The sequence below is a fragment of the Oncorhynchus masou genome, chromosome 31 (assembly GCF_036934945.1).
Source record: "Oncorhynchus masou masou isolate Uvic2021 chromosome 31, UVic_Omas_1.1, whole genome shotgun sequence".
NCBI lineage: Eukaryota > Metazoa > Chordata > Actinopteri > Salmoniformes > Salmonidae > Oncorhynchus > Oncorhynchus masou.
The window spans coordinates 15,842,520-15,867,834 of NC_088242.1; the positions used below are offsets into that span (position 1 = coordinate 15,842,520).

A 25,315-nucleotide genomic window follows, 5' to 3' on the forward strand; every position below is an offset into this window, starting at 1 on the left:
CTCTGCATCCATAAATTATTAGATAAAGCATGTCTGGTTGGAGGGGTGTATGCTGGGTGAAGAACATTCAGGAATCTCTTCCAATACACATTGCCTGTGAGCATCAGGTGAATCAGTTGCATACACAGCTTGAGCAAGACATTCATCAGCATTTCTCTGACTACGTTCCTCCATTGAGTCAAAAAAACTTCTGATTCCAGGAGGATCATGAGCTGTTGCTAACAATAAGCTGTCTGATTCATAATCTTCACCTCGAATAGAATTAGAGGGAATTTTGTCAGGTTGCTTGTTGTGTGCGCTGAGGGAACTTTATGCACGTGGCCAGATTCTGCATCTTTGTTGCTTTCTTCACATATGATTTGGCACAGTATTTACAAATGTACACAGCTTTTCCTTTCTCCACACATCAGATAGTGCCTGTGGCATTTTCCTGTAAAGACTAAAAATAAATTAGAAAAAAACAACAAATACAATTCCATGTACAGATAAATAGTTAAGCCGTAAGTTAAACAACTCCTTTGTAAGATACAGTTGTAGTTGGAAGTTTACATACACCATAGCCAAATACATTTAAACTCTGTTTTTCACAATTCCTGACATTCAATCCTAGTAAAAATTCCCTTTTTTTGGTCAGCTAGGATCACAGCTCTATTTTAAGAATGTGAAATGTCAGAATAATAGTAGAGAATTATTTATTTCAGCTTTAATTTTTTTCATCACATTCACAGTGGGTCAGAAGTTTACGTACACACAATTAGTATTTGGTATCATTGCCTTTAAATTGTTTAACCTGGGTCAAACGTTTCGGGTAGCTTCCCACAATAAGTTGGGTGAATTTTGTCCCATTCCTCCTGACAGAGCTGGTGTAACTGAGTCAGGTTTGTAGGCCTCCTTGCTCAAACACGCTTTTTTAGTACTGCCCACACATTTTCAATGGGATTGAAGTCAGGGCTTTGATGGCCATTCCAATACCGTGGCTTTGTTGTCCATAAGCCATTTTGACACATCTTCAAACCATTTTCCATTTGGAACACACATTTGCAACAAAGCTTTGTCCTCCTGACTGGTGTCTTGTTGTTTCAATATATCCACTTAATTTTCCTTCTCATGATGCCATCTATTTTGTGAAGTGCACTAGTCCCTCCTGCAGCAAAGCACCCCCACAACATGATGCTGCCACCCCCGTGCTTCACGGTTGGTATGGTGTTCAACACGCAAGCATCACCCTTTTTCCTCCAAACATAACGATGGTCATTATGGCCCAACAGTTCTATTTTTGTTTCATCAAACCAAAGGACATTTCTCCAGAAAGTATGATATTTTTTTCCCCATGTGCAGTTGCAATCCGTTGTGTGGCTTTTTATGGCGGTTTTGGAGCAATGGCTTCTTCCTTGCTGAGCGACCTTTTAGGTTATGTTGATATAGGACTCGTTTTACTGTGGTTATTGATACTTTTGTACCCGTTTCCTCCAGCATCTTCACAGGGTTTGCACTTTTCACACCAAAGTACGTTCATCTCTTGGAGACAGAACGCGTCTCCTTCCTGAGCGGTATGAAGGTTGCACGTCCCATGGTGTTTATACTTGCGTACTATTGTTTGTACAGATGAACGTGGTACCTTCAGACGCTTGGGAATTGCTCCCAAGGACAAACCAGACTTCTGTAGGTCTAAAAAAAAAGATCTTAGGTCTTTGCTGAATTCTTTTGATTTTCCCATGATGTCAAGCAAAGAGGCACTGAGTTTAAAGGTAGACCTTGAAATACACCCACAGGTACGCCTCCAATTGACTCAGGCTAATTGACATCATTTATCGGAAGCTTCTAAAGCCAATACATAATTTTCTGGAATTGTCCTAGCTGTTTAAAGGCAGTCAAATTAGTGTATGTAAACTTCTGACCCACAGGAATTGTGATAAAGTGAAATAATCTGTCTGTAAAAAATTGTTGGAAAAATTACTTGTCATTTACAAAGTAGATGTCCTGACCAACTTGTTATTAACAAACTATAGTTTTGGCAAGAAATTTGTGGAGTGGTTGAAAAATAAGTTTGAATGACTCCAACCGAAGTATATGTGAACTTCAACTTCAACTGTACATGTTTTAAAATGAAACATGTATGGTAACAGGTGAATTAACACTCCTCAGTTAGCATGCTCAAGCAAGCTAAAACCCAGATGGTAGCAAAAACTAACTTGCAGAAATTGTTAACAAGTTAGAAATTATTTAATCACTACTATTTACTACTTAACAAAAAATGTGTATCATATAAGATATTTTCACCCCACCCAGTATTGTAATCAAAACATACCAGAAAGCATGTAGTCCTTGGCTCAGACAGTGTAGTGGTGTGGGCTCAATAGCATCTCATTAGTGTGCAAGATCTTGAGAATCAGCTGTCCATGTGATGGTATAATGCACTGTGCATGCAGAGGGTTGCAATACCATTGAATTGGGGATAGTTTGACCAAAATATGCCACAAGACCTAGAATTGCCTTATGTTTCCTGCAAAGGTTCACTGTTATAAGCTAACGTTTTTGGTGAATTTAGACAAAATTCCCAGGCTTAACTTCCATTAAATTTCCAAAGATTTCCTGGAAAATTTCCAACTTTTTGCAACCCTTTTTCTGACACTCTGAAGCTCTTTCTCTCCTCACCAGCATCTAACAACTCACTAAGTGGGGATGCTTGTGATTGACCAGCATGTACATGCCATGCAGAGAGTGAGATCCCGCTTGTGATTTGTCAGCGTCCTTTGTATATTTAGAGTGAACGAGCGCAGTCTAGTGCATCTCATTGGAGTATGTACCGTACTCAATTTTTTGTTGTGTTAACCTTGTCAAAAAAAGTTAATGGCAGTCTTGCGATATGCATGTTGAACGTCATTATCACAATTTTGTTTAGAATTAGATTAAGACTGATCTACTCTCCCACCACTTCTATTTTTAAACCCATATGCTAAGAGCATGCATCTGGACACATCTGACACACACACACACACACACTGTTCTGGCATATAGGAAGCCCAATGGCTTGCAGCAGGTGTCGGTCTGGATGTCCTTGGTTTCTCCCTGGGAACAGAACGAAGTGGGTGTGTAGATGTAGAGAAGGGTCAGTGTGTGTGGAGGGGGTGTCTCTTGGTGAGGCAAAAGAGGCAGATGGGCAGTGGGTCCCTGTGCTCTCCATGTGGCTCTTTGTGTGTGCTTGCGCGCTCCCCCTCTCCATGCGTCTCTTTATCTCGCACTGAAAGGCTTTGCCCACTAATTTGCCGGATTAGTGAAAGCTATCCACCAATGCCCCACTGCACCCAATCAACACACACACACACACACACACACACACACACACACACACACACACACACACACGTACGTGTGGGGGAATGTCTTTTAATCAGTTGATCAATGGAGAGGCACATGGCGCACATGTCGACCAGACAGATGGACTGCAGTGCGGATGTTTAGGACCCATTTCCCCTCTATTGTTTTTACCTCCTCTTTCCCGTCCTATTAAAATCCCTTCCTAAAAGGTTTAGAGGGACAAAGCTGTGCTGGCAGGGTCATCTTTGAAGACATGTGCCCCCCTCCTGCGTTCTTCATATAGGTTTTTGTCTTTTTGTTTCTTTAACCAAAGAAGTGTGGAAGTGTTTAGAGAGCTTGGTTGGTTACACACGCACACACACACACACACACACACACACACACACACACACACACACACACACACACACACACACACCCCCTACTGCAGTCAGTCAGTATGAGCTCAATCAGCCTATCTCTGGCACAGACAAAACAGGTTACTGAGTGTTAGATTATTATATATGGCCTAGTAGTCCAATGTTCAGTTGCTTGACATGTCCAGCGTTTCAACCTTTTGACATCACTACATTGAATGAATTTGAATAACTTTTTGAGTTTACCTAATGGCAGAATTTGGTGATGTTTTTGAGGTGCAGAATTTTAGTCTGGAGACCGTTTCTGCTGTCACCCCATAACATTGTCAGCATCATTGCTTTTTACACACCAGAGGGCAAGTGAGCCAGCCGGTGGCTTTACGTGATCTTTAGGTTAACCTTTTTCAACTTTGACCTGGTGCCATATGGCTGCACCCCCTCCCAATCCAGCAGGTGGACTTACTAGCCTTTCTTCTGAAATGTGCACTTGTTCACTCCTCGTCATTGATTTAGGAGAGCAATCTGCAGTTAGTTGAGGACAATTTCACGGTTCCACTGAGACCCTTTCACTTTAACATGTATATCAAACAACATTGATTTCAAAGTTTAACAAACCATAGAACTCTATGCACAAGGACCACTTTTCATTTTCACTGAAAAAATTACAATAAAAACATTCACAGAAAGTACTCTGCAGATAAAACTTTTTACTCCGTTACCAAACTTTGTAAGTTAATTCTGTTTCCATACTTTTTCAGTAAATGTTTGTTAAGCGCATCTTAACACCGGTCAGAGTAAGCAAGTCTCGGTTTCAACTGTGACTTCATGCTGTAGGTTAGACAGGGCGAGTGGCATTAACCTCTAGATACTACCCATCCCGGGTCCGTTGTCATCAACTGACACAAATTAGCATAACGCAACGGACATAAATATTACTAGAAAATATTCCAATTCATGAAATCACAAGTGAAATATATTGAAACACAGCCTTTTGTTAATCACCCTGTCTTCTCCGATTTTGAAAATATGCTTTACAGCCAAAGCAAGACAAGCATTTGACTCCTTGCTGTCCCCAGTCCACCTGGCCGTGCTGCTGCTCCAGTTTCAACTGTTCTGCCTTATTATTATTCGACCATGCTGGTCATTTATGAACATCTTGGCCATGTTCTGTTATAATCTCCACCCGGCACAGCCAGAAGAGGACTGGCCACCCCACATAGCCTGGTTCCTCTCTAGGTTTTGGCCTTTCTAGGGAGTTTTTCCTATACACCGTGCTTCTACACCTGCATTGCTTGCGGTTTGGTGTTTTAGGCTGGGTTTCTGTACAGCACTTTGAGATCAGCTGATGTACGAAGGGCTATATAAATAAATTTGATTTTGATTTGTGTAAGTTTATTGATTTCCTAGCATAGCATTATGCCTAGCTAGCAGCAGACTACCTGGTCACGAAAAATCAGAAAAGCAATCATATGAAATTGTTTACCTTTGATGAGCTTCGGATGTTTTCACTCACGAGACTCCCAGTTAGATAGCAAGTTATTATTTTTGTAGGCGAAATAGCTCCGTTTGTTCTTCACGTTTGGCTGAGAAATCGACCAGAAATTGTGAGTCACGACAACGCCGAAAAATATTCCAAATTAGCTCCATAATATTGACAGAAACATGGCAAACACTGTTTATAATCGATCCTCAATGTGTTTTTCAAATATATATTCGATAATATATCAAACAGGACTGGTGGCTTCTTAGTAGGAGAGAGGGAAACAATGGCCGCATTTGTCCTTTACGCACAAAACACAGAGACTTCAGCTGACCACTCACGCAATGTTGACGTTCAGGCTAATTTTTCAAAATAAAAGCCTGAAACTATGTATTGTGACACTAGACACATTAGGGAAGCCATAGAAAAAGGAATCTGGTTGATATCCCTTTCACTGCTCAATAGGGATGCAGAGGTTTCTAAATAAGAGTCACTTCCTGATTGGATTTTTCTCAGGCTTTCGCCTGCAATATCAGTTCTGTTCTAGTCACAGACAATACGTTTTGTAGACTTTAGAGTGTTCTCTATCCTAAGCTGTCAATGATATGCATATTCTAGCATCTTGTCCTGACAAAATAGCCCGTTTACTTTGGATGTTATTTTTCCAAAAATGGAAATAGTGCCCCCTAGATTGAACCATTGCTAAGACGGTAAAATAAGAAAGAGGCTTGCCTTGGCCATGAAGGACCACCAGTGGACTACTGAAGACTGGAAGAAGGTCTTATGGATGATGAAGATGAATCTTTGAAGTCTTTGGCTCATCACACAGGGTTTTTGTACGTCGCCAGTAGGCGAAAGGATGGTTCCTCAGTGTGTGTGTGTGACACCAACTGTGAAACAGAGTAGGAAGTGTGATGGTCTGGGGCTCTTGCTGGATCCAGAGTCAGCGACTTGCGCAAAGTGAGTGGCACCCTAAACCAAAATGGCTACCACTTCTGCCCAGTTCATCCCAAACTGTGAAAGCAAAGCAACCTAGAAGTGCAACAGTGTTGAAGAACTTTCCGAACAATATCTGATTTTCATTGTAGAAAGAAGTGTTGAAGAATGCCACGAGTGTGTAAGGCTGTTATGTCTGCAAAAGGTGGCTACTTTGGGTCAGAAATGTAGATTACATTTTGTTAACTTCTTGGATATAGGGGGCGCTATTTTAATTTTTGGATGAAAAACGTTCACTTTTTAAACGAGATATTTTGTCACAGAGATGCTCGACTATGCATAAAATTGACAGCTTTGGAAAGAAAATACTGACGTTTCCAAAACTGCAAAGATATTGTCTGTGAGTGCCACACAACTGATGTTACAGGCGAAACCCAGATAAAAACCCAATCAGGAAGTGCCGCATTCTTTGAAACCGCCTCATGCCAATGACTCCTTATATGGCTGTGAATGGGCAACGAATGAGCTTAGGCTTTCTGTCGCTTCCCCAAGGTGTCGACAGCATTGTGACGTATTTGTAGGCATATCATTGGAAGATTGACCATAAGAGACTACATCTACCAGGTGGTCGCTTGGTGTCCTCCGTCGCAATTATTGCGCAATATCCAGCTGCAGTATTTTTCCGTTCGCTTCTGATGAGAAACCAACTGTCACGACTGATACATTATCGAATAGATATGTGAAAAACACCTTGAGGATTGATTCTAAACTACGTTTGCCATGTTTCTGTCGATATTATGGAGCTAATTTGGAAAAAGTTGGGCGCTGTCGTGACTGCATTTTCCGGTCTTTTTCTTAGCCAAACGTGATGAACAAAACGGAGCCATTTCGCCAACACAAATAATATTTTTGGAAAAAATGAACATTTGCTATCTAACGGAGTCTCGTCATTGAAAACATCCGAAGTTCTTCAAAGGTAAATGATTTTATTTGAATGCTTTTCTTGTTTTTGTGAAAATGTTGCCTGCTGAATGCTAGGCTTAATGCTATCAATACTCTTACACAAATACTTGTGTAGCTTTGGTTGAAAAGCATATTTTGAAAATCTGAGATGACAATGTTGTTAACAAAAGGCTAAGCTTGTGTTTCAATATATTTATTTAATTTAATTTGCGATTTTCATGAATAGGAAACGTTGCGTTATGATAATGCGCTTGAGGCTATGATTACGCTCCCGGATACGGGATTGCTCGTCGCTAGAGGTTAAATAAAAAGATTCCATAATTCTCCAATTGTTGATTTTGTTTTATGCTTTAATTTCAGAGTACATTAAGACATAACTGTGAATTTCACCTTCATTTCACTTTTTTTTTTTTTTTTTACATTTTATATAACTTTTGACCGGTAGTGTATACTGAACAAAAACATAAACGCAATATGTAAAGTGTTGGTCCCATGCTTCATGAGCTGAAATAAGACCCCAGGAGTTTTCCATACACACAATAAGCTTATTTCTCTATTGTGCAAAAATTTGTTTACATCTGTTAGTGAGCATTTATCCATTGGCAAGATAATCCATCCACCTGACAGGTGTGGCATATCAAGAAGCTCATTAAACCGCATGATCATTACACAGGGGAACCTTGTGCTGGGGCAATAAAAAGGCCACTCTAAAATGTGAAGTTTAGTCACACAACACAATGCCACATAAGTTTCAGGATCTTCAGGTTTTCTTTCCAGGTTTTTCACAACCGCAGACCACGTGTAGCCACGACATCCCAGGACCTCCTTATCCGGGCTTCTTCACCATGCGGGATTGTCTGCGACCAGCCACCCGGACAGCTGAAACTGTGGGTTTGCACAATCAAAGAATTTCTGCACCAACTGTCCTCACATGGGTCTTGACCTTTATTGCTGTTCTGCGTCGTAACCAACCTCGGTGGGCAAATTGTCACCTTCGATGGCCACTGGCATGCTGAAGAAGTGCGCTCTTCAAGGATGTATCCTGTTTCCAACTGTACTGGCAGATGCCAGACTGCGTGAATGGCTTTGTGTTGGCGAGCGCTTTACTGATGTCAATGTTGTGAACATTGCCCCATGGTAGCGATGGGGTTATAGAATTGTCAGGCATAAACTACGGACAACGAACACAATTGCATTTTCTTGATGGCAATTTGAATGCACAGATACCGTGATGCGATCCTGTAGCCCATTGTCGTGCCTTTCATCTGCCGCCATCACCTCATGTTTCGGCATAATACGCGGCCCCATGTCGCAAGGATCTGGACACAATTCCTGGAAGCTGAAAATGTCCCTGTTTTTCCATGGCCTGCATACTCACCAGACATGCCACGCATTGAGCAAGTTTGGGATGCTCTGGATTGACGTGTACGACAGCATCTTCCAGCTTCTGCCAATATCCAGCAACTTCGCACGGCCATTGAAGTGGAATTTTGTCCCACTACTCTCTACAATTAACAGCCTGATCAACTCTATGAGGATGAGATGTCGCGCTGCGTAAAGCTAGTGGCGGTCACCAGATACTGTTTTCTGATGCACGCCCCTAGTTTAAAATTAAAATAAAGTTCTGTAACCTATCGATGCATATCTGTATTCCCAAATCCATAGTTTATGGCCTAATGAATGTATTTCAATTGACTAACTGTGTAAAATCTTATTGTGCGTTATTTTTGTGTGTGTAGTTTGACTCTTTTTAACCTCTTGTGACGAGCAATCCCGTATCCGGGAGCGTAATCATAGCCTCAAACGCATTAGCATAACGCAGCGGGCATAAATACCCCTAGAAACTTTTCCTATTCATGAAAATTACAAATGGAATTAAATAAATATATTCAAACACAAGCTTAGCCTTTTAACACTGTCAACTCAGATTTTCAAAATATGCGTTACAGCCAACGCTAGACAAGCATTTGCGTAAGTTGATCATGGCATAATGCTAGGCTCTGCTGGCAGCAGGCAACATTTTCAAAAATAAAAAAAGCAACCAAATTTAAGTCATTTACCTTTGAAGAACTTCGGATGCTTTCACTCAGGAGACTCCCAGTCAGATAGCAAATGTTCCTTTTTTCCAAAATATTATTTTTGGAGGCGAAATAGCTCCCGTTTCTTCATCATGCTTGGCTGAGAAATCGACCGGAAATGCTACAACTATAACGCCAAACTTTTTTTCTAAATTTGCTCCATAATATTGACAAACACGGCAAACGTTGTTTAGGATCCATCCTTAAGGTGTTTTTAACATATATATCCGTCGAGGCAATTGGTTTCTCATAAGAAGCGATTGGAAAAATGGCTACCTCAGTATTTTACGCAAGGTTTTCTGAGGGAGACACCATGTGACCACATGCTATATATGGTCCCTTACAGCCATTCTTCAATGGAAATGCCTAAAAAGACATCACAATGCTGTAGACACCTTGGGGAATACGTAGAAAACGTAAGCTCATTCGTAGCTCATTCACAGCCATATAAGGAGTCATTGACATGAGGCGGTTTCAAAAAATGCAGCACTTCCTGGTTGGATTTTTATCTGGGTTTCGTCTGTAACATCAGTTCTGTGGCACTCAAACATCTTTGCAGTTTTGGAAACATTAGTATTTTCTTTCCAAAGCTGTCAATTATATGCATAGTCGAGTATCTTTTCGTGACAAAATATCTTGTTTAAAACGAATGTTTTTCATCCAAAAATTAATAGCGCCACCTAGTTGCAAGAAGTTAAAATGTATGTATTTTTTATATATATATATCTTTTGAGGAATTTATTTTGTAAATTAATTTTGTAAACTTTTTTTTGTTCTGGCAATGACAGTCATCTGAGAGACATAATGTGAAGACTTGTGGTCATCCAGCAGAGACGTAGACCAGACAAGCGACTGGTCCAACAGAAGTCTTGTCTCTTGGTGCAGCCGGCTTTCCCGTCAAAGTTGCTTGAGGTCACCAGACCAGGGTAAGTGGCACGGGGGTCTAGTGCAGACTGTGAGGCAGTTCTGGAAGAGGGGAGCCAACAGGATAAGATGGTGGTGGCGCTCCCCCTGCCCAGGAGCACCTCAGCAATGAGGGCCTGTAAGGTCCCTAGAGGAGCAGGAGGAGTCCTCTTGACCCCGGCACGGTGTCAACTGAGGACACCAGGACTGGAGACATCAGCGTTGACACGGCAGAGCTAAATAAGGACCCTGGGACTGGCTACTTAGGTGGCTGGACCCACTGAGCAGCAATGGGCGGCGGCCACTGGAAGGGATGGACCCAGGCAAAGGGACCAGGATCAGGAGGTTGGGCAGCCGAGCTTGACAAAGGTCTCAGCACGACAGACGGTAGATGTTTCACTGCAGGTCTCGACCAAGGTCTCGGGGCTATTGACCGCAGGTCCCTAGAGCTTGACTAGGGCCTCCGCAATGCAGATTGTGAGGCTGCCCCATCAGCAACAGGAGTTGAGATTGGTTATATCTCCACAGCAGAGACGGACAGAGATAAATGCGCACCTGAGCGGTAGAAAAAAACAGAGCTAGTGACTTGGCCTTAACTGGGCTGTAGATTGTGAGCTAGGGGAAGTTAGACCTATCTGGAAAAAGAGCTCTGATACCCATACAGGAAACTGTGGGCCTAGCATAGCAGGAAACTGTGAAACCACTAGGTGATAAGGGAACTGAAGATGTGGTAAGTTTGTGCCGACTGGATCACCCGCCACTATCTCACTGATTACAACTACTACGGCAAAGAGTCGAGGCACAGACTACCACACACATCCACTCCTACGAGGGAGAGCTGCTAGAGGGTTCTATTGAGAAATCGAGATGTGACATACTCCGGTCAAAGTGGCCACCTAGCTCCTCTGGCCCTGGAGAAAGCTGTAGCTCCTCTGTGAGGGACTCCACAGCAGAGGTTGGATCTGAGATCGGTGCTAAGGTGGAAGGGCAAAGTGTCTCGAGCATCTTCTGATATCTGGCATTGCTGAGCTGGTCGCACTGACCACTCATGGTTCAGATAACTGAGAATCCTATCCAGTGGTAACTGACATTAATTATGGGTCTAAAAGGAAAGAGGAGAAAGACTTTAGGCAAGAGCACTGCTATAATAGGAATAAAGACTGTACAAGCTAGCGCAGCCAAAGTCCAACAGCATGCTATACACTACAGCATAAGGCCTAGTCACATGGCAATAACCTACAAAGGCTAGGGAACTTGTAAACATGCTGAACGTAGGTAAATGAACAGTACAAGAGTGTAGGTACAGCTACATAACAAAGAGCATGAGGAATTTACACGAATAGAAATAGCCTAGCAGCACCACAAATAACTAATACTAAAACCGCTAACATCGCTAATATGCATGCTAAATACCAATGCATTCTGAATGAGAACCGCTAGCGGGAGTCCGAGCTAGCTAACAAGCTCAACATAAATGTTCATTATAAACAGCCATAGGCAATAGCTCTTTTTGCCTTGTTGTTTACAGAGCTACGGCACTTACTTGTAGATACACGCACAATCAAATTAACAGCAAAGGAAATGTCCACGAGATAAAAGGTAGCAGGAGAGAAAAGGGGGATTATCAGACTTCTGCCCTGCCTTGCTAGGAGTCCTTCTGATCGTCCCGTAATAGAGGCTGCTGACTGCCTAACATATATTGACTGGTGTGACCTTTACTTATAATAAACTAAATTAGTTAGAACTTTCTGAATGGGGGCTAAGCTGCATGGCAAAAAACACCAGTAGAGCGTGCTAGAACAGCTGACTGAAGCTGTCCGTTCTAACACCAACAGTAACATAAATGAATGAAAATGCTATTGTTACAAAAAAAATGTTTTGTGTTCTATTGTTACCTAAGACCTTCATAAACGCAACCAAATTATACATTTTGCAATGGCATACAGGGCTTTTGGAAATAATTCAGACACCCTTTTTCCAAATGTTATGTTACTGCCTTAATCTACAATGGATACAATATTTGTATGTTTGGAACCACCAAGACTCCTAGAGCTGGCCACCCGGCCAAACTGAACAATCGGGGAGAAGGTCCTTGGTCAGGGAGGTGACCAAGAACACGATGATCGCTCTGACAGAGCTTGAGAGGTTCTGCGGAGAAGAATGGGACAAACTACCCAAATACATGTGCCAAGCTTGTAGCGTTATACCCAAGAAGACTTGAGGCTGTAATTGCTGCCAAGTGATACTACAACAGTACTGTGTCATGGGTCTGAATACTTATGTAAAAATAATATTTGAGTTTTATTTGAAATACATTTGCTAACATTTCTAAACCTGTTTTTGCTTTGTCATTATGGGGTATGGTGTAAATTGATGAGGGGAGAAAAAGCTATTTAATATATTTTTAGAATAAGCCTCTAATGTAACAAAATGTGGAAAAAGTGAAGGGTCTGAATTTCTGAATGCACTGTAAATGAAATGTATTAATTACACTGTTATAATTTTGGCTGAATTACTGCTCATTAGCTTGAAGGCGGGTCCCTCGAGGTTCAGCGGTGCTAGTGTTAGTGAAAAATCATTGTCTCAGCGTAATACCTTTCTGGGGGAATACCCTACAGTAAATGTAAACAAACACTTTATAGCCTCAAAACATTGTGAAAACTTTCATATCATGGATGGTCAGTCCTTGCATCCATAGTTCTATGAAGTTGACTGGTTCCATTTCTCCAGCGCCATCCCACAGCCTTTTACTGAAACAGTGGGAGGGACTTTGCTTTGTTGTTTTAACTGTGGAGTGCCCTTTAACAGCATAGACTTGTTCATTGGCTGGAGAGAGTTTATTTCCCAGCATCGTTACATTTCACCATTGTTAAATCCATTTAGGAAAGTATCGAAGCAAAAGTGTGGAGAATTGGTATACATCCCTACTGGTGTATACAGGGCTACTATTTCCTCTGCTCGTGCTCATCCAGAACAGTGATGTTCCTAGTAGTGAAATGTGAACTCCCGTAAACAATTGTCCTGGGTCTGTCTGCCTGGTGGCCCTCTTGGGGGGGGGGGTTTACAAAGCCCCCAGAAATCTGCTATTGTGCCCCATTACCTAATGTAGGTAATGGAATGGCACCATATTTGCTATGTAGTGCAATAATCATGTTTACCTTATATTAGTGAAAGACTGGCTGGGGAGTGGGGATGTGAACACTGAAAGCCCACCACAGCCCATTATCCTGTGTATGTCTGGCCCTCTGGTCATACACAGCACTGCTATTGATACAGCAGAACTTCTACTGTTGGAGCCGGTGGCGGCTGCCACCCGGAAGGCTCCAGACCAGATAGGCGTCCTAGTCAAACCACTCATCAGTAAGATGTGCTTTGAACAGTCAGTCAGTCACCTCTGCAGTTAAATGGATAGTTAGACATTATGGCAATAAAAAAATCTACTTACCCAGAGTAAGATGAACTCATGGATACCATTTGTAGGTCTGTGTGCAGTTCCCCCCCCCCACCTTTTATTTAACCAGGTAAGCAAGTTGAGAACAAGTTTTCATTTACATCTGTGACCTGTCCAAGATGAGGCAAAGCAGTAGTTACACATGGAATACACAAGCGTACAGTCAACACAATTGAGGAAAAAAGTATATACAGTGTGTGCAAATGGCGTGAGAAGGTAGGGTAATAAATGGGCCATAGTAGCAAAGTAATTACAATTAAGCAGATTAACACTGGAGTGATAGATGAGCAGATGATGGTGTGTAGGTAGTGATACTGGTGTGGAAAGAACAGCAAAGTAAATAAAAACAATATGGGGATGAGGTAGGTAGATTGAGTGGGCTATTTACAGATGCACTATGTACAGCTGCAGCGATCGGTTAGTTGCTCAGATAGCTGATGTTTAAAGTTAGAGGGAAATATAAGTCTCCAGCTTCAGCGATTTTGTTTTTTTGCAATTCGTTCAAGTCACTGGAAGGAAAGGCGGCCAAAGGAGGTGTTGGCTTTGGGGATGACCAGTGAGATATACCTGCTGGAGCGCGTGCTACGGGTGGGTGTTACCGTGATCAGTGAGCTGAGATAAAGCGGCGGTTTACCTAGCGTAGACCTATAGATGACCTGGAGCCAGTGGATCTGGCGACGAATATTATGTAGCGAGGGCCAGCCGACTAGAGCATACAGGTCGCAGTGGTGGTTGGTATAAGGTGCTTTGGGAACAAAACGGATGGCACTGTGATAGACATCCAATTTGCTGAGTAGAGTATTGGAAGCTATTTTGTAGTTGACATCGCCAAAGTTGAGGATCGGTAGGATAGTCAGTTTTACTAGGGTAAGTTTGGCGCGGTGTGAGTGGAGGAGGCTTTGTTGCGAAATAGAAAGCCGATTTGATTTTGGATTGGAGATGTTTAATATGAGTCTGGAAGGAAAGTTTAGTCTAGCCAGACAACTAGGTATTTGTAGTTGTCCACATATTCGAAGTCAGAACCGTCCAGAATAGTGATGCTGGACAGGCGGGCGGGTGCGGGCAGCAAACGTTTGAAAAGCATGCATTTGGTTTTACTTGCATTTAAGAGCAATTAGAGGCCACGGATGTAGAGTTGTATGGCATTGAAGCTCACCTGGAGGGTAGTTAAGATGGGGCTACAGGTTCCCAAATAGGAACACCCCCCTTCAGCCCAAACGGTGGCGCAGGGAAAGCAAAAATATTCTTAAAAATATTTAACCTCCACACATTAACAAGTCCAATAGCTTAAATGAAAGATAAACACCTTGTTCATCTACCCAGCATGTCAGAATTTTAAAATGTTTTACAGCGAAAACATAGCACATATTTATGTTAAACCACCACTAGGAAAACATACAATATGTAGCCACATGGCTATGCAAAATAGCACAATCACAAACGCAGGATTAAAAGAAAAATAATTCACTAACCTTTTGAAAATCTTCATCAGATGACAGTAATAGCACATGTTACACAGTACATTTGTTTTTTTCAATAATATGCAATTTATATCCATAAATCTCCATTTACATTGAGCCATGTTCAAAAAATGCAGCAGAAATGACAGGAGGAATTATAAATATCTCCGGCAGCTAACGCCAGATAACAGCAATAAACATCATAAACTTTGACTAAATATACATGTTCTACATATATTTAGAAAGATACACTTCTTCTTAATGCAAACGCTGTGTTACATTTATTTTTAACGTTACAGAATTCGTTCACTATTCAATAATCTGAGACGGCGCTCAGCCATTAGCATTATTTCTCTACTATGTTGGATTCGACAAAAATACAATTTTATAACATAAATATTCCCTTACCTTTGATGGTCTTCGACAAGAATGTCGTGGAAGGAGTTATACTTACCTAATATAACGTTTGGTTGCTGTTGGTGTGTCTTTGTATTAGCAAAAGCTAACATCTTCAGGTGAATTACCCCAAAAAGGACTTCTGATCATGAAAATTGCGCATCAAAACTTCAAATTTACATATTATATGTCGACTAAACTGGTCAAACTAAGTGCAGAATCAAGCTTTAGGATGTTTTTAACGTACAAAACAAATGGCGATTAAATCAAACATAACGAACTCTCTTCAGCCAAGCCGGAAAAAAAGGCCCTTTTCACAGAGCGCGCACCTGAAAACTCGTGACACCTCAGTATTTTGCCCGCCAAGCAGTCAAAGCTCGTGCTATTTTCTCCGTTCCACGTCTCATTGAAAGATGAGAGCGCGCTGAAGAAATAGAAACTGTTCCCAGATCCGTAGCTGGTTGGGAAGGGTGGGGGCGATGACGTCAAAGTTGGAGCAAATTTCTTAGGAGAGAGAGAGAGTTTGGGAGAATGGCTGCCCTGTGAGTTCTGCTTTACATACAGACATAATTCGAACGGTTTTAGAAGCTTTAGTGTTTTCTATTCCATAATTATTATTATATGCATATATTAGCAATTTTGGACAGTTTTTTTTTTTAAAGTTTACTTTGGGCACACAATTCATCCAAAGGGGGCAGTTTTCCCCGAGCCCCATCTTAACAGTGTCCAAATAAGGGCCAGAAGTATACAGAATGGTGTCTGCGTAGAGGTGGATCAGAGAATCCCCAGCAGCAAGAGCGCCATTGATGTATACAGAGAAAAGAGTCGGCCGAAGAATTGAACCCTGTGGCACCCCCATAGACTGCCAAAGGTCTGGACAACAGGCCCTCTGATTTGACACAGCTGGAAGGAAGTTGATGGTAGTTAAGTGAACCATTGCTAACTCTTAAAGCGTTAGCATGTTTCAGTTCGGCCAGCGCCTAGCCGAACCAAACAATTGTCGCATACTCCCTTGAATGACCTTTGCTTGAGAAATGAGGGGGAAAAAGCTGCAATTGTACTGTTTGTCCATTTTTGAGATGCCGTAGCCAGAATACAATGCCTCGAAATAGTCAGAATTTATCCACTATAACTCAAGAAATCTGTCAATATATGCACACACTCTACCCAACTGTTTTGGCATGGAAGCATGCAGATGCCTTTAGGGGATGTGCTTGTCTCCTTTCATGAACAATTCGATACTTCTAGCTTAGGGAGGCACCGAAATGACATTTTTGGCTGATACCGATATCTGATATTTTGCTTGCCCCCCAAAAAATACCGATATCATAAAAAAAATGTAGCTGCCTTTTTAAGCATTCTAGTACAGTTAAATAGCGCACGCACACAAATTAACCTCAAGGTTATTTTGTTGGCATTTACGTATGTCCCCATTACCAGTAAAACATAATCAAAACCTATTTATTTCACTCACTTGCTGTTCTGTTTCGTTGTTAATTTGTTCAGTCTCAACCAGGATTTCATCATACATGTCAAGCAGCGAAGTTGCTATCCGAAGTCTGTCCGTGGGCCTCTTCTCCTCGGTGCCCACTGTCACTGTGTCAGTGTCCAGCTGTATCTGTAACATTTCACATAAGCACTGTTTCTTGTCTGCATCGAAGTAGCAGCCCTTTATACCTAGCATCGAGCATGGTGGCGACAGAGGCTCAGAATGCCACCAAATCACTTGTTTCACAGCCTCCAGTAGATTACTTTAACAAGTTAACCTGACGGTCTGTGTTGTTGAGCAGGCGTTTCAATGCCATGAAAGTGTATCACGTCTGCTACAGACGCAGTTGAGCTTATTTCTTGAGTCAGTTTTGAATGGAGCGAGGAGTTTTCATATTTCAAACATGTTCTGAAATGCCATTGGAATGGCAGCAGCAGTATGAGAACCAGCACATTCTTGAGCATGCAATACGGCTTTCCTCAGTACGAAATCCTCAACCCACTGTGCTGTCAGACTCTATGCTCATGGGGCTGACATCGCTGGTCTAAATGTCAGTCGTGAAGCTAATAGCAGTGACACCCATAGCAAAGTAGCTCATGGATGTGAGTTTCAAAATGACTGTTATTCAGGAAGGACAACATCTGAAAAATGGTGCCTACTTGGTAATGCGTACCGGTGCTCAACCAGTCCGCGAAAGCCAACGACAGATAACGGTTCAGTTGTCAAGGGCAATAAATTCCATTATCTTGCCGTTTTTAATGGATTTCACCTTTTTTGAGTTGTCTTGCTGAAATGTTCTTACTCGTTCAAATGGCTGCTCGATCCACACAGCAGACATTGTGGGCTGGGTTTGGAATGCTGTGTTGCAAGTGTAGCGCTGTATTTGTTTTGTGACATTACATCATGTACCTACGTTTATATATGTATGCACGTCAGCTTTGACATTAGTTTTGCACATCGGCATTAAACTAGACATTGGGCCAATGTTGGCATTTTTAGAACATTTCAGCCGATTCCGATATGTTCACCGATATATCGTGCACCCCTAGTCTAGATGCATGGCATATGATACATTTTAGTTTAAAATGTTTTGCTGCGATTTGGTTTAACTAGGAGAACAAATTGATGCAATACAATATTGTTTTTTTGCATGAACACAACATTTTAAATATCTGCTGCTGATTGGCGCTCATGAGCTGGACATCTGAGCTGGAGCTGTCTGAGATCACTTCTCTAAGTTGAACCAGTTAATATATTGCAGTTTTGGATTTTTACCCCTGTCTCGAAAGCAAATGGTTTAGACTGTTTGGAATTTTATGGAGAGGTTCTCCCCCTCCTACCAATGAATGTGAAATTAATGCTGTCCATTATGAAATTACCCTGTTCATGTAAAAATTACCATATACACTGACTGTTTAAAGCAGAACTAACAAAACTATTTCTTACGGTGACCCTGAACCCTTATCACTAGTTGGATCTAAGTTGTGTCCACTCTGGTATTCTGTTTAAACTATTTTTTAGAGCACATTTGGTAACAATGACCCAGGAAAATACATTCGCCACTCAACCAATAAAGCCTATTTGACATTGCAAAAGCCATTTTACAAGTATCTGAAGGCTGATGGTGCCAGATGTACGAATAGCCTATTAGAATAACAGGGAAAGGCCTACCGCTCCTTCCCGGCATTTTTTTTTAAACATTTTCTTTTCACTCACCACACCCCTCATCTCCACAGGACGTTTTTCATTGCAGATACTAGATTCGTTTCCATAGAATCCACACTAAACATAACCCTACTCTTTTCCCACAGGCAGGTCAATCCCTCAAAAGATGGTTCGGCACATCAGAGCTGCGAGGTGGAAGACTTTTGGTACGAGCCCAGCAAGGAAGAGGAAGCTCTGTATGGCACATCACCCCCCTACACCTCCCGGCAGATGAAACGCATGTCGGGGAAACACCAGAAGAACAGCCAGGCCAGGTCAGCTGGACGCTCCCCCGTTGGACACTCTCCTAACAAGAGTAAGTTGGGCGGATAAGATGGAAGCAGTGGTCACAGAGTCCGAGGTAGCGGGGACAGGGGTATCGTGTGATAAACATGTTAGGCAAACGCCTTGTTTACAGATAAACATTAACCCAATCTACCTGTTAAGGACAATTTATACCCTACGTAGACGGACCCTGCAGAGTGCAGTGTTTTTTGTCACAAAAGAAGTGGGTCCTTGTAGTGCGTTCCAACATTCGACATACTCCTGTGCCACATGAAAATTGTAACGCTCTGTATTATTCATTGAGTAGCTGTGGGGGCATTCCATCATTCATTGAATCAGATGGCACATTCATCACAAAACCCACTATTGCCAACTATTTAAAAAAAAAAACTGATAGTACACATTGAAGTATATCTGACCAAATTATGAAAGACATCCACTGTAATTTTGTAGAGGTGTTTTTTTTTATGATCTACAATGACAAATCACTGGGGTCTGACCACTTGGATGGGAAATTACAGAGGATAATAGCCGACAATATTGCCACTCCTATTTGCCTTACCTTCAGTCTAAGCCTACTAGAAGGTGTGTGCCCTCAGGCCTGGAAGGAAAATGTGTGGGTTGACCAGATACATTTGCTATTTTACTGTATACAAATTGACAAGACTTTCAGCATGCTTCTAGGGAAGGACATTCATCAAGCACAGCACTTACACAAATGACTGATTGGCTGTGAGAAATTGATGATAAAAAGATTGTTGTGGCTGTTTTGTTAGACTTCAGTGTGGCTTTTGACATCAATCATAGTCTGCTTTTGGAAAAATAAACGTGGACAAATAAATAATGGAAGCATCCAATTAGAATCAGGAATTGCCCAGGGCAGCTGTCTAGGCCCTTTTTTTAAAACATATATTTAAAAAAATAATATTTACTAATGACACGCCAATGGCCTTGAATAAAGCCAGTGTGTATGCTTAGGACTAAACACTACACGTCAGCTAGTAAAATCACCGGAAAGTTAACAGAGCTGCTGTTTCAGAATGGGTGGCAAGATGAAGGTTAGTCCTAAATATTTCTAACTAAATTTTCGGAAGGTAGCTTAGTGGTTAGTGCTGGGCCAGTAACCGGACGGTTGCTGGATTGAATCCCCGAGCTGACAATCTGTCGTTCTGCCCCTCAGCAAGGCAGTTAACCCACTGTTCCCCGAGTGCCGAGGACGTGAATGTCGATTATGGCAGCTCCCCGCACCTCTCTGATTCAGGGGGGTGGGTTCAATGCGGAAGACATTTCAGTTGAATACATTCAGTTGGACAATTGACTAGGTATCGCCCTTTCCCCATTGTATTTGGGACAAATCATTCACCAACTCTTGTAATAAATAATACTGAAATTGAGCAAGTTGTTGACTAAACTGCTTGGAGCAACTCTGGATGGTAAACTGTCATGGTCAAAACACGTTGATATAACAGTAGCTAAGATGAGAAGTCTGTCAATAATAAAGCGCTGCCCTGACTGTTTAACAACTACCAACAAGCAGGGATGCGAACGAGTCACCTTTCGCCGGTTTGAATCCAAAATAGGTGACCTATGTGATTCGTGTAGATCCGATGAGAAGTTTGAGGGGGTGGGTGAGCTTTGATCACTACTGGCTGTAAACAAACGAGTGACGCGTGTTTGGAGCAATACTGGCTGTATCCAAGGCTCAGCCAATGGTTCACATAACAGAATGCAGCACGCGTCTGAAGAGAGAGAAGACAACATCAGGGGGCGCTCTGGAAAGACAGTGGGAGAGTGGAAAGGCAGTTTGCCAGTTACAGCATCAGGGGGCGCTCTGGAAAGACAGTGGGAGAGTGGAAAGGCAGTTTTCCAGTTACAGCATCAGGGGCGCTCTGGAAAGACAGTGGGAGAGTGGAAAGGCAGTTTGCCAGTTACAGCATCAGGGGCGCTCTGGAAAGACAGTGGGAGAGTGGAAAGGCAGTTTGCCAGTTACAGCATCAGGGGGCGCTCTGGAAAGACAGTGGGAGAGTGGAAAGGCAGTTTTCCAGTTACAGCATCAGGGGCGCTCTGGAAAGACAGTGGGAGAGTGGAAAGGCAGTTTGCCAGTTACAGCATCAGGGGCGCTCTGGAAAGACAGTGGGAGAGTGGAAAGGCAGTTTGCCAGTTACAGCATCAGGGGCGCTCTGGAAAGACAGTGGGAGAGTGGAAAGGCAGTTTGCCAGTTACAGCATCAGGGGCGCTCTGGAAAGACAGTGGGAGAGTGGAAAGGCAGTTTGCCAGTTACAGCATCAGGGGCGCTCTGGAAAGACAGTGGGAGAGTGGAAAGGCAGTTTGCCAGTTACAGCATCAGGGGCGCTCTGGAAAGACAGTGGGAGAGTGGAAAGGCAGTTTGCCAGTTACAGCATCAGGGGCGCTCTGGAAAGACAGTGGGAGAGTGGAAAGGCAGTTTGCCAGTTACAGCATCAGGGGGCGCTCTGGAAAGACAGTGGGAGAGTGGAAAGGCAGTTTGCCAGTTACAGCATCAGGGGCGCTCTGGAAAGACAGTGGGAGAGTGGAAAGGCAGTTTGCCAGTTACAGCATCAGGGGGCGCTCTGGAAAGACAGTGGGAGAGTGGAAAGGCAGTTTGCCAGTTACAGCATCAGGGGGCGCTCTGGAAAGACAGTGGGAGAGTGGAAAGGCAGTTTGCCAGTTACAGCATCAGGGGGCGCTCTGGAAAGACAGTGGGAGAGTGGAAAGGCAGTTTGCCAGTTACAGCATCAGGGGGCGCTCTGGAAAGACAGTGGGAGAGTGGAAAGGCAGTTTGCCAGTTACAACATCAGGGGGCGCTCTGGAAAGACAGTGGGAGAGTGGAAAGGCAGTTTGCCAGTTACAGCATCAGGGGGCGCTCTGGAAAGACAGTGGGAGAGTGGAAAGGCAGTTTGCCAGTTACAGCAGCGCATCTCCTGAACGATAACGAAGAGGTAGGTGAGAAGTCTGAGCATGGAGACAGGGTGAGAAGGTTATGAAGCGTACTTCATGAGCTGTAACCGGAAAAAAAAAGTGTGGTGGAACAAGTATTGTTATCATCAAGTATCTTGCTAACTGGATCGAATTCTCAGTTGGCAAGCCAGAGAAATGTTGAGCAACATTAGCCAACTTAATTGATCAAATAATTGAGTTTATGGTGTGAAAATTAGCTGGCTAATTAAATCAGACAGCGAACGTTACAACATCAGATAAGCTAACATTAGTAACCTAACCAATTCCCTATAGTATTAACTGGTATACAACTCCTTGCCATTCCTCAAGTTATGTGTTAAATGTACACAGAGATAATGTAAATCTCATGGCTCAAAGTGGAGGAGAGTGACTTCATCACTACTTGTTTTTGTGAAAAGTGTTGACATGCTGAATGCGCAGAGGTGTCTGTTTTTTAAACAAGTAGCACACAGCTCGGACACCCATGCATACCCCATAAGACATGCCACCAGATGTCTCTTCACAATCCCCAAGTCAAGAACGGACTTTGGGAAGCGCACAGTAATATGTAGAACCATGGCTACATGGAACTAACTCTATTCCTTGGCAGCAGCTAAAGGGGATCCTTAATACATACAAATACAAACCAACATAGTGGCTGGTGTTTGGAATGAGCAAGTAGCCGTGAGTAAAGTAACCACAGCATGTATATTTTCTTTGGGGGGGTAAAGGTTCTGTTATTGTATTGGTTAGAATAAGTATAGATTTTTACTCTTTCTGTATCTCAGTAGACAATCAGCCAACCCCCTCCAGTCCATCCCTGCTCCAGAGAGAGAGTGAGCCTAACCCCTACAGGCCTAGAGAGGGGGCTGAGCGAGACCGAGAGAAGGACCCCCCAGAGGCTGAGCAACATAACTACAAGTTGGGTAAGAAACAGACCGACCCTTCTGAGGGGATCCAAATAAACGTAAACAAAGCAACCGAGGAGCACCAACACAACTATAAGCAGGGTAAAAGACAACGCGCCACCCTGCGTTCCAGCGAGAGAGACCACAAGAAGACCTTTGAAGGTTCCTTCATGCTGGACCCGCTCTCCAAGACCTCCAGCCCCTTCGGTGGAGGCTCAGCCCTGAACATGGACCCCAGGAAACCCTACCTATCGCTGGGGTGCGGCAGCGGCAAGCTCCCTGTCACTATCCCCCACCCCATGGCCCACCGCACCCACCGCCAGACCTCAAGGACAGACTGCCCTGCAGATAGACTCAAGTTCTTTGAGACGCTGAGGTTGTTATTGAAGCTGACTTCCATGTCGTCCAAGAAGAAGGAGAAGGAGCAGCGAGGTCTGGAGAACTCAGCCTTCATGGGCCAGAACAACGAGGTAGCTATGGATTGACTTATGAATTGATTATTAATGCTATCTTCTGGTGATGTGTATTACACTTTTATGTGTCCTGACTCTCGCTCTCGTCCCTTCCTCCATCTCTCCAGGTGGTGTGGCTGGAGCTCCAGGCATGGCACGCGAGACGCTCCGTCAACGACCAGGATCTGTTCCTGTTCACGGCTCGACAAGCAATCCCAGACATCATCAACAAGGTGCTCCACTTTAAGGTCAATTACCACAGCCTGAGCCCCAGCACCGTGGGCCTGGGACAACTGACCCTGGGGGTGTGTGTAGGACGACCAGGTATGGTTGGATCAGGGGCATCTCCCGGCCAGGGAGCCCAGAAGACACTAGTGTTAACAGAGCCTTACTGTGGAGGCCCAGACCAGGATCCCAAACAGAGGTCTCCAACCCAGGCCTCAGAGACTGTTTCTGGGGAGGAGAGGGATTTTAACCAGCCTGCTGCTTTTGGAGCCTCAGAGACGAACCAAAATCACTTTGCTTCAGTTGACCCATGGGGCTTCAGCGCCTGCCCCTCCTCGGCGGTAGATGCAGCGGCCCCCCTGGGTTCCGGGGCGGGGTGCAGGGAGCACCTCCAGCGCCAGCGGCTGGCCTTCGAGCAGGTCAAACGGGTGATGGAGCTGCTGGAGGCAGTGGAGGCTTTGTACCCGTCCCTGCAGACCCTCCAGAAGGACTATGAGAAGTACGCAGCCAGGGACTTCCAGGGCAGGGTGCAGGCACTCTGTCTCTGGCTCAACATCACACAGGTAGGGACCGGATTGATTGACTGAGGTTTTACACGTGTTCACAATAACAGGAGAGGGGCGGTAAAGTGACAGAATGCATAGAAAAGGGCAGTAAGCACTCACAGTAAGCTTTATAAATATATCACTTTGGGATCAGCAAAAAAGCTGACATTACCTTTTTTTGTGACAACTGCTGATGTAAAAAAGAGCTTAAGAAGTAAATTCAAAGAAATAACTAAAAATGTAATAAATAATTAATGTTGCACATTTTTGGGAATATTCAGAGGTGGAAACTTTTTCAATTTCCTGGAAAGTTTCCAATCCTTTGCAACCATAGTAGAGAGCCAATACATGGAGAAATTATGTCCTCTCACTTGAAAAACAATGAAGTATTTTCTGTGTTCCTGGCTTGCTTAGTTGGTAGTACACTGCGTTTGCAACACTAGGATCCTGCTGGGCCAACCAATACGAAAATGTTAGTCGCTTTGTATGAAAGCATCTACAAAATGGCATATATTTATTATATTTTCACTTAGGATCTGAACCAGAAACTTTGTGTTATGGCGACTGTCCTCGGCCTCAGGGACCTTTCCCGTATCGGCTGGCCCGTCTTCGAGATCCCCTCGCCACGCTGTTCCCGTGGCAACGACGAGGAAGATGAGGATGAAGAAGACGAGGAGAATGACTCCACGGCAACCTTCACTGCCGGTGACAGCGATGGAGAGGACAGAGACCTAGTGGGGGAGGAGGGGGAAACTGGTGAGCCCAGAGGGGGTGAAACGACAACTGAGCCGGGAGAAGATGAACTCTCCCCCTGTTTGACTCCGAAATTTGCCCAGTTACTACTATCTGACGATGGGACAGGGACTATGGAGGTGGTATCGGGGGGCACAGGGACAGGAGGGATGAACTGCCCTACAGCCATCTTCAGACCCTTTGTAGACAAGGCCTTGAAACAGATGGGGCTGAGGAAACTGATCCTGAGACTACACAAGCTGATGGACCCCTCCCTCCAGAGGTCCCGGGCAGCCCTGCTCAGCCACATGCCTGCACAGGAGGTAAGAGTGCTGTCCTATGGTTTTATATAGGAGAAGGTTACATATGAACACCCAATGTCTTTGAGCAGGTGATGTATTTCAAATGATAAAAAGGAAATTAGAGGGAGAGACTCTGCGCATTGTCATATATGTTCCTTTTTCCGTATTTCTCAAACAGTCCCGTTGACCCCATTGGGTGCACGGTTTGCCCTAGCACTGCACAGCTGACTCAAATAACAGACTGTCAAAAAATCAGCAAAAATCTTTCATCTGGATTTTATATTGAAAGTAGTGTTTTTTTGCTTCAATAGAACGATCAGGGATCTGCAATTGTAGTTTTCTTTCACAGAAAATATCTTGGTGCGTCACATTCAGCA

The 25,315-nt window shown here is 43.4% G+C and overlaps 1 protein-coding gene across 6 annotated transcripts in view; it reads left to right on the forward strand.

Moving 5' to 3' along the window:
• LOC135523496 (mitogen-activated protein kinase kinase kinase 4-like) overlaps window positions 1-25,315 on the forward strand; it is an 81,286-nt gene that overhangs the window by 20,388 nt on the left and 35,583 nt on the right. For 5 of the 6 annotated variants that reach the window (XM_064950202.1, XM_064950204.1, XM_064950200.1 and 2 more), the window contains 4 exons: window positions 18,642-18,850; window positions 22,563-23,152; window positions 23,263-23,922; window positions 24,438-24,959. In XM_064950202.1, coding sequence (XP_064806274.1) covers window positions 18,642-18,850; window positions 22,563-23,152; window positions 23,263-23,922; window positions 24,438-24,959 — 1,981 coding nt within the window. The remainder of the gene's footprint in view (window positions 1-18,641; window positions 18,851-22,562; window positions 23,153-23,262; window positions 23,923-24,437; window positions 24,960-25,315) is intronic. The other variant, XM_064950201.1, reaches the window with a different exon arrangement.